The following is a 10,468-nucleotide window of genomic DNA, read 5'->3' on the forward strand; positions in this document are numbered from 1 at the left end:
TGTACAAGATGTACATTCATATTTTGTGAATCAAAAGGGGAAAACAAATGATACAATGGTTCATGTTTAGGCATGCTTGCATATGAAATGGTCATTACTTTGAATGGGTACAACGAATTCCATGGAGTACTGTTTAATTCAACCATCCCTGAAATGTTTGTAAACTCGGACACGCTACATTATAGGCCGACAATGCACTACAGCCACACCTCCACAAAACGTACAAAAATAAATGCAAAGCCATGAAAAAATGTACACTTGTAGTTCAACTATTTCATCTCTCATAAACTTTCAGACAAATCAATAAATAAAACACCAATATGCTTAATTTAAAATGGAGACATAGATAAACAATCCTAGTGGAGGAAGATGTTTGGACACTGGTGTATGTGAGTTTATCCACATGAGTAGCGCAGCTCTGAACAGCAGAAGCAAATAACGGTCTAATTGTGTTCGTCTGGTCTGGAACTATTTGGTAAAGTACACTCTGAATCATTAGTGAAATCAATAATGACATGTGACATATAACATGCAGAATTAAGATCATATTGTAAACAACGGTTTGGCTTGGGTTACAGTGCTAATTGTATTTCTAAAAATGTTTCACATACTCTAAATATCTGCAGCATCTGTAAGTGTGCTCAGGTCTTCCTCAACAAGCAACAAAATGTACCTGATGTTCAGAAATCTGATTCGAAAGAGGCTTGGCACCTGGTGTTAGCGCTTTCCTTCAGCAAAATTTACACTTGGTGTGTTTTGCAACAAAAAAAAATCTACACCCCAACAGTGCATGAAAATAATCATCATTGGATTTTATTATCAAGGATTAACTGCTTTGTTTTTACTTTTTGCTATTTACAGTATTGCACTTAAAACTGCACACCATTGCATTTCAGTTTGACTGATGCATTCCTCAGAATTAGAAAAAAAGAAAACATGTATTTAAACCCTTTATCCAAGTTAATGTCCTTTTTGAGGATCACAGACAATATCAAACCCCGCCCCCTTTCAATTAGTAAAGTAGTTTCGCTTGTAGTGCCATTTGTAAACACCCACGTACAAGAGCTGAAGTGCAAAGGCTATCTTCACTTCTTTACCCTGGACACAACACAATTAACAGAGCAGTGCCGTGAGGGGGAATCATGTCTTTCCCTCTGCTGCACACAAAACAAAAACGTTGTTGCTTTTTTCAGTCCACCAGGAGGAATATCAAACCGTAATGAGAGCACTGACTTTGTAGAGTGGTGAGCGATGGCAGTGTTAAAACCAGCTTTATGTCGGATGGGACAGAGGCCGGTCCCGGCGGTCCTCCTTTAGCGCTCATGCACTCAGCAGCAGCAGGGAACACAGTGGTTGGAGACAGATATGGCCTTTTTAACACATATTTCTGTATTTTGTTTCGCGACTCGGGGTGTCTTGGAGAAGTGGTGTTGTGTGGGCCTGTTTCCCCCATGCTCAACCCCTCTGCATTGTCAATATGGCGGCCCATTTAGCTTTAGTTCTTCAGGTGTGGGCCGGCCTCAGACTGACATCCACATGTGTTTGTACGGTCCTGGGGATGTGAGCTGTGCCTGGAGTGGACTGAGCCACTGGCCCCGCAGAAGTCCTGCCTGTTGGGCAAAAAGTACAAGGTGATTTCATTGGTATTTCATTACCGTTCTCTACAAGTGGTTTGTTTTGGCAGCTGGTTTTGTGACAATTTTGGCTCCCTCCTTTTTATTTTCTTCCTTTTCTGTTTCTCCCCCTTCTCCCCCTCTGTCTGTGTCCTCTCTTTCATGCTCACTCAGTGTTTTTGTTTAGTTTTAGCTGTGAGTGTAGCCCTTCACAGGCCAGTCTGGTGTGAGAGGCGACTGTGGGCGTCAGGCGAGCGGAGGAGCAGCCCGCGGGCGTCAGAGTCCCAAAGCCTCCGTGTGTTTCCTTGCCTTGAGTCGCAGGTCGGCGATACTGGAGTTTTTGCTGTTGCTTTTGGCTGCTGCTGCCACCGCCGCCGCTGCAGAGGCTGAGTCAGCAAGAGAGGCGATTGGTAGTCCAAAGGGAGGGGGTGGGAACATCAGGTAGGGGGCGTGTGCTGCCAGGTGGGGGTGCAGGTGGGGGTGTGAGTGTGTGACTCCGTCCAACTGCAGTTGGGCCTGGACCTGCAGATACACACACATCGTTAGAGCTCAACCTTTAGTCGGAGCACAGAGGATTTAGGTTTCACAGTCTGACACTATTACCACTGCCTCACTTCTACCCCCTCAGAGCTGTTGCCTGCACTGTGTTTTCTAAGAAAATAGATCTGAGCGCTCTGAGCTCCAGTCCTTTTTATGTCAGCGGTTCAAAAACTTAATGAATCATACATTTCTCACACACTCCACATCCATTTCATAGTCTATATTCTTTGAAAGATCCATTACAGATTTGTTTAACACTGACTGAAGACCGAGTTGCACCTTTGAAAATATGCAGTCTTGTTATTCTGATTATGTATTCAATTGCATAAATAAATAATTTTGCACTACAAAGATATTCAGTATTTGGAGTTAAAAATATGAATTCAAGCATATCTCTGAGTCAAATGGAAAGGGCTGTAGGAAGCACAGATCAGTTTTCAAAATCTTGCCATTTGTTTTATGACACAGCCTGAAAAACACATTAGTTCCACAGCAGAAAAATGGAACTGCATTTTTTCCCAGCAAATAAACATAGTAAGTTCTCTAAGCTCATGTTAATGTTTCAGGTTTCTTTGTGTGACCCAAGATATTCAATGTAAATGAGAATTCCATAAAAACACACACATACTAGTTGTTTACCACTGCATGCAAACCTCATGCAGAAGTAACTAAATACAGCTGTGGTTGTGGACGAATTAGAGCATTGGATTTCTTTATATTCTTACACACACACTTGGCGAGTACATATATTTATTGCTCTGTTGGAGTGTGTTTGACAGCGAAAGGCGGTCACGAAAGGGCACGTCCAACATTTCGCTCATTGGGATGCAAGTCATACCCCGGGTGCCGACCGCTTTCATTTCTCCATTCAACTCGCTGGCCTTATATTTCCAACATTGCATTCTACCACTGCAGCGTGTCTGTATGCGGGCCCTATAAGCCGCCGCCTCCCCTGCCAGAGCAGCTCAATGCCAATATGCATCAGGGCCCACTCCATTCTGCGCTTTCATCATCCCTTTTATGTGCTCGTGCCTGCCGTGCCATTGGCTTAATTAGGCCATTGCTTTTCACAGGGGTCAGGCATACAACGCTGCATGCAGGATGTAAAAAGGCGTATATCACTAGATCAAATGTCCAGCCACCTCTCTCCTGTCCACACGCACACAAACGCAGCAGCCCGGTCTGACCTCAGCCATGAAGGAATAAGGTGAAAGGTGTAAGCAAGGCCTGTCTTTGTGTCTTATACCACTCTCATATGGATTAATATGTCAAGTTCGCTCATAATGACATTATGCAAAATGGAGTAGTCCAAAGCCCCATTAGCAAAATAACTAGTCAATAATTAACGGTAAGGGTTTTTACTGTGATGGAAGAACTCTGAGCATGCATTTAATTGTTCTTATTCAGGGTGTTGTTCCTGACAATTGAGATTTTCAGGCATAAACTGGGCAAAAATAGCAGCTGTAGTTTGACATGCCGCACACACTATTTTTCGTTTCAGTTTTCAACATTTACTGGTGCCGAGTTATCATTTGGCCCACAAAGGCCACACATTCGCTGCTATATTTCAGACAGTAATCCCTTCCCCTGTATAATGATCCCAATGACTGTATGTTCTAGGTGTCAGAAGCTGTGTCACATCGCAGAAGTAAAGGATCGTGGCCTTACCTGTTGGAAGGGCATCCGGAGGGCACCCATGTTGACATACGGTGCCACCCTGCAGGCGTCAAGGTGGCTGCCACTGCCCAAAATAACACCTGGAGAGAAGGGAAAGATGTCTGTCAGACAGCCAGACAGTTGTTGTTATGTGAGATGAGGAGGTCACAATTTTTCAACGCATTTTTTTTTTTAAAAAGAAAGAAAAAAAAAATTGGTCAAGTAGGCTATACTGTCAAAACTTGAAAACAGAAATAGGCCTAAAAAATGACAAATCTAATAATAAACTGACTTTCAAATGTGCAAGAAATAAGAAGGAAGTGACGTTTACCTTTGTGCATCTGGTTCTCTTGTTTTCGACACTTTGCTCTTCTGTTCTGAAACCAAACCTGGAGAGAAAAGACAAAAATAAATCATTTTAGCTAAAATGATAGTAATAAAAAGATCGCATTTTATTTATTTTTCTTTACAAAAGATATAAATTGTTTGAAAAAATATTACAGGCCAATCCTATTATATTAAAATCATAACAATATCCAATATCATTAGTGTGTCTGCACTTGTCCTTCATAAAGATTTATTGACTGAATATCAGTAATAAAAACACAATTGGCCAAAATGTTTCCTCGATTTTTTACTTCAGTTGATAAAGGGCAGTAAAATATAGCCTATAAAGAAAAAAAATAAGTTCTAATTAATAACACAGCTATGGTGCCATGAAAACACGCACAAAAAATGTAACCAATAATTGGACAATTATTTCTAAAAGCCAGTCCCCCTTTCTTAACCAAGCTCTAATTTGTTGCGCGTCTTTGAACCTGCTGCCCGCACTTCTCCGCTGCAGGCGAGGGCCTTATTGTTAATCATCATCAACCTAATTTGCGTCGGTGAATAACATTATCTCCACTCCCCGTCGACCCCGCAATGATTACCGTGTACAGATGCGGAATTAGCGGCGACCGGGACCACAAAGGGCGCGCGCCTGGCGGATGACGGTGCTGACGGTAATGACGACTCGAGGTGATGCCGAGGAGGCATGTTTAACGGAGAGGGGCACGAGCGACCGTAAACGTTTTCTTACTTATTCTAATGATCACGTGGGAGGTTTTAATTAGAGGCCTGTCTGTCAAAGCATCAGGAAATCCAGGATGGGAGTGTGCGTAAAGTTGAAAGCCTACATGCATTACGCACGGTGGTGATAGGCTACAAAATAGGCCAAAGTGATTTACAAATCATATGACATTAATATAAAGGTTATTATTGCCTATTGGGCTGCTTAAAATGATTTTGCACAATAAATGAAATACAAATAATATACATATTGTTGTTTTTTTAAGAATATTGAATATTGGCCAATAAGTCAACATTGACGATTTGGACGGCAAAAACGCGCAGCATTATTTATCCTATTTTATTAATATAATTGTATTATTATCATTATTATTATTATTATTATAATTATTATCATTATTATTAGCTGTTATTATTCGCTGTTATTATCGAGACGTGCTAATAGCAAGTCGGCTAATTTTACAAAGGCTGTAACTCCACACATAAATCAGATCTGTATTAGCCGGACCCGGATCAATTCCAATTACGCACCAGTATGTTAAGCAAAGTGAACTACACTGGTTCAGACAGTTATTTCTTCATTAAGGGCCACTCAATGATGCGCTTCACAAATACCCTAATCTTATTTCCTTTTTGATTTTTTATTAGAGACAGTGAATAATGACATTTAATTTAGCAGTGCGCCAGAAACCCAGAGATATTAGTCCTAACCAAATTACTGCCTGCTCCTCACCAAGCTCTCATAACTTTCAATTAGATTCATTGACAGCTGCTCCGAGCGCATGGTTTACAGCCTGTACTCGAAGTCATTCTGTAAAAACATAAACTGTCCCTTCCCATGGCCTGCCTGTGGAGTACATTTTGTATTTACGCAAACGAATTTTCCCCAAGCCTTTTACGTCCTTTGTTTACGCCACCAATTAAACTAATATAGTACACTCTTAAACTTGATTGTCGATAATTGTTGCGCTATAAAGTGCACCCTGCGCCCCACGTGTCACTCGCTGTGGCCATGAAGCGCAATATGATGGCCTTTATTCATCCTATTATGGCCGAACAGCAGCAGAGTTGGTCCGCAATTGAGTTATTTCTAATGTGTTTTTATGGGGACACTACATCAAGCCAATGGCAGATATTACAAAGAGAATGAGAAGGGATACGAGTTGACATAAGAGCGCGTTCCCTCGAGCAGCCATTCAGGCTCTTCATTCATTTTCATCAGCGGGTTGGAGTCTGGCCCCTAAGGCTGGTGATGAAGGGAGTGCGTAGGCCTACTATACACTTCCGTTGGCAATAGCGAGTAGTCAGATTTTACTTAAATACACAGAGGGTTCATAAATTGTGTAGCAGTAAAACGTATGATGTGACCGTAACAAAAATGATTATTTTTCAATTTCCTGAATCGATCAAAAACTAAGTTGATCCAAAAAACTAAATAGGTGTATTATTTTATAATGATAAATATTAGCCTTTTAATTACGCTTCACAAAGCAGCATTATTTAACAAGAATAAACGTAGGTGTGCGGAAATTTGTGCACCACGTGTTTTTGAAAATAATATTGATTAAAATAGCTATGGATGGCTATTCATGACGTGTGTATGCGTGTGTGAGATGTTTTGGCTGCAGTAACAACAATACCGTAAATCAGTATCATTTATAGCCTATTTTAAACAATAGTCCTGCTGTTTATCTTGTCTTCAGCGCTTCGTCAAAGCCTATAAGTGATAAAGCTGAATTTCTGAAGAGTGTGTGTGAGATCTGTGTGAGAGTGGACAGCACTGACCTGGACTCTGGCCTCAGAGAGCCCCAGCCTTTGGCTCAGCTCCTCTCTCATGAACGCGTCTGGGTAGTGCGTCTCATCAAACAGCCGCTCCAGCTCATTCAGCTGCTCTAACGTGAAGTTTGTGCGACTCCTCCGCTGCTTCAGTTTGCCTTGTGCGTCCTCGTCTTCCGACTTTACGTCTTCCTTTTTCTCCTTACACTCATATATCCCTGTCAAGGTGCGCGTGTTGAAAAAGAAACAAAAAGAGGGTTTAAGCACATAACCATCATAGACATGTTTCTGCACCGGGCCCTCGTTCGGGCCTGGGGCCTGGCATTTTGGCAACACACAACAACCTCACCGACTACGCACTGGCTACTGCTTAAGGCCTGTGCTTCTGAGAACAGAGTCGTGCCATGTCAGTGCCATAAGTGGAGCAGATCAGTCAAAGCAAAGCATGCTACATTTACAGAGTGAAATCTACAAACAGACCGGACCTAACGACTTTGCAGCGGGTGCATGGTTTGTTTTAGATTTCAAAAAAAGACCAGTGAGTAACATAATAATATAATGTCAACTTAGCGTTTTGCATTTAAGCGCACTAGAGCTGCCACTGCAGGCTACACTGTTAAGAGTTTGATGTGGATGTTTGACTCTTATCTCTTGTTTATTCTTAGTAACACAGGCACGAAAATGCATCGCAATTACTGCCATGCTCACCGCACTTTCAGCAACTTGGCATTTTTATTTATAACAAAAGAAATGAAATAGCTTACTAAAATGTATGCACAAGTAGGCTTAATAATTAAATAGCTGCTTTGCAGTGATAATATAGACTAAGTAATATTAAGATTTTCCTCAGTCAATTGATTGTGACATTTAAGATTGGATTTGCAAAAAATAGGCTAAAGAAATGGCCATTTTTACGCACCATAAACAAAAGATTTATTATTTCTTTGTGTTGGATTATTTAGAGGGAGTTAATACACACACACACAACGCTGCAATTGTTAAGCTTTTACATTGGCACACTGGAGCACATTTTATTGGATATTCAGTTATTTTAAAAACAATAAATAGTGGGATATAAACACATTGTCTCAAGAGCTTATCTGCTTTAAATCCAAAACTCTTGTAGTTCGATCTCTACACAACAAATACATCTAAAAACGTCAGTTTAAAGTTCAGATATCTGAGTAAAATATTAAATAACCTTGCGTAAACTTTCTCAGTGATAAATGATCACAATAGATCATTTTGAGGCATTCTAGCCCATTACTTGGCGGAGCATGGGCCACACGGTCGTGAGCGCAAACAATGCATTTCTCATGGATGTGAATGTCTTACCCTCACTCGCCCTGGAAACATTAAAGTCCTTGAGTTTGTCCTTTTCCAGCTCGACGTGATCCTTGAACAGATGCACGGGGCAGTGGTTCGAGTCGGTTATGTCCTGCAGGTTGCTGTCCGGGCTGCCCAGCTCCCTCGCCCTCGTCAAGCCGCTCTCCAAAACTTCCCTGTACGTAATACTCTCTTTGCTGCTTTCTTTGGTTTTCTGATCGAACGATTTCGACACGAACGCCGTAAGTTCTTCCATGACGAACACGTCGACTTGTGGCGCGCTGCGGTCGCTGTCTCTGGTCCGTAGCGGTCCCTTCTGGTACACGGGGAAATCCACGGTGAACTCGGAGTACGGAACCAACCTCAGGAGCGAAAAGCGAAGTCTCTCAGTCTCTGCGTCTCGAGCAGTCTTCGCCGTGTGCCGGGCTGTGCTGCGCGCCGAGCTGCTGCCTTTTTTTTGTGGGGGGGAAGAGAGAAAGACACGATGGAAGGGGTGGAGAGGAGGTGAGATCACTCCTGGTGTTGTGACTGTGTATTTGAGAGCACACTATTTATACACGGCCACCTCGCAGCCCCCCCTCCCCTCCCCTCCGCTTCCCCCCTCCGGCTTCGAGTAGGCTATCTCTGCGTCTTGTGCAATTACAGGCCGCCACGACTTTGCAGAATTCCAACTTTCACCAGTCTTTTCTTCTTTCGTTCGTCAGAAATCAATGCTGGAGCTGATGGAGGCGGTTAATTGAATTACGAGGTCATTAAAATGCCGCTGCTGAGGCTCGCGCGCTCCTCCTGTGCGAATAGCGCGCGTATGCTGCGTCTAATTAATTCTGCCCAAACGTAATTAATGCGATTAGAGACACAGAAATACGGGGTTTTGTATATTTATTTATTTTAGCAGCATTTTTTTTTAACGACGTTTGAATTACTTAGACACACAACACAACAGGCCACCTCACCTTTAACAGATTAGAGTCTAAATAAACAGCTTACAATAAACCAACTGACCAGCCTATATATAAAGCAGCTTTCCAACTTATTTTCCGCACACGTTCATCTTAAAATCACAAAGCATGGCCACTTAACTTAAAACAAAATGATATATGACGTGGCATAGGCTACACAAACATGTTTTTTTTTTTTTTTCTTCTTCTGCAGAGCCTACATTAGGAGGTAAATCTGAATTTAAAATGTGTGGAGGGAAAGAGTCCAGTGTGATGTGCTATTGAGGCAAACTAGCGGAACAACTTTGGCATTTAATATTCCTCTCAAAATATTCAGAATAAAGTTATTTAGCTTACATGTTACCAACATTAAAATAAAGTCTATACACAATAATAATTATAAACGACTCGCATTACTAATGAATCGCCGGTTAAAGGCACATGTTGAGTCCTAAATTCATTTAATATTTCCAAATCAGTGGATTGATCAAATAACTCTAGATAGCTGCTATAGCGTTTACAACATTTTATTGCCATGAGTGAGCATCACAAGAGTGTTGTATGAGCCCGGCACGTGAGCAGAAGGCCGGTGTGCGCGTGTCCCCATGGGTGCTGGTTGCGCCCCGAGCGGCCCACCGCCACAGCGGCTGCCGCTGCGCGCTGAACGCCTCATATCTCAGCGCTTTAATGACTCGCTCTGATGTCGCTCCATTTATCAGCGAAGCCCTGCCGCACGCACGCACCGTGCACGCTCATAAACAGACGCGCCTCGTGCCCTGAACTGCGCCTTTTGTCGCCTAATGGACGCAAATCCACTTAAAGACACCACACTCGCGTGCATTGATGAGACTCACAATAAGATGCTTACACAAAAAAATCAATCCAATTACATCAGGTACAAACACATATTATAAACGCATTTGTCACAATTTGATGATTTTTAAAACTCAGATTTTACATCAAATAACTATTGCTGTTAAAGCGGAGAAATTCTATTGGCTGAATGAAATAGGATTAATCACGCCACAGCCTGTTATAATAGGCTCAGACATTATTTTAGTAGAATCCCACTAATCATTGCAAAATAGATGACAATTAATACATTCAGTGTAAATCCTTGTAGAACATTTATTTTGATCCTAATTTGTAGCCTGTTTATTTTGGGCATTAGCCTTTTTATTATTATTATTGTTTCTCCTTTGACTCGCGCATCTGCGGGACATCAGGAGGAGCATCCAGGAATGAAGCCTTGTACTCCACGCTGTCGCGAAAAAATAAATAAATAAAAAAATCTCTTAAAGGGCCCTCAATCACGTTTTTCGCACTTGGCGTTCATTACGCACGGGCTGACGCCACACCCCCTAATCCTGCTCCACAAATAATCCCATAATGCATTACTCATAGACCCATCCCATAACGTATCTGCATTGCATTGTTTTTTTATTTCCACAATGGCAGGCTTTTTGTTGTTGTTGTTGAAGAAGAACCGAAATAACATTTTAGACAAAGTGGGAAAAAGGAAATTCTGCAATGACTGAATATGTAAAA

The 10,468-nt window shown here is 41.9% G+C and overlaps 1 protein-coding gene across 2 annotated transcripts; it reads right to left on the minus strand.

Moving 5' to 3' along the window:
- On the minus strand, nt 1-8,505 carry shox (shox homeobox). Of its 2 annotated transcripts, none has more exons than XM_079562572.1 (6): nt 7,992-8,505; nt 6,666-6,874; nt 4,141-4,198; nt 3,822-3,910; nt 1,923-2,135; nt 1-1,610 (listed from the first exon to the last, which is right to left on the minus strand). In XM_079562572.1, exons 1-6 carry the CDS (start codon nt 8,236-8,238, stop codon nt 1,521-1,523), a joined length of 906 nt encoding a protein of 301 aa, XP_079418698.1. In that variant the 5' UTR covers nt 8,239-8,505; the 3' UTR covers nt 1-1,520. The 2 variants fall into 2 exon arrangements, with proteins under 2 accessions (XP_079418698.1, XP_079418697.1); XM_079562571.1 differs by having other exon boundaries at nt 3,822-3,931.
- Between the last annotated feature and the right edge of the window lie 1,963 nt (nt 8,506-10,468).

The sequence above is a fragment of the Gobius niger genome (assembly GCF_951799975.1).
Source record: "Gobius niger genome assembly, chromosome: 9".
In the NCBI taxonomy this organism is placed as follows: domain Eukaryota; kingdom Metazoa; phylum Chordata; class Actinopteri; order Gobiiformes; family Gobiidae; genus Gobius; species Gobius niger.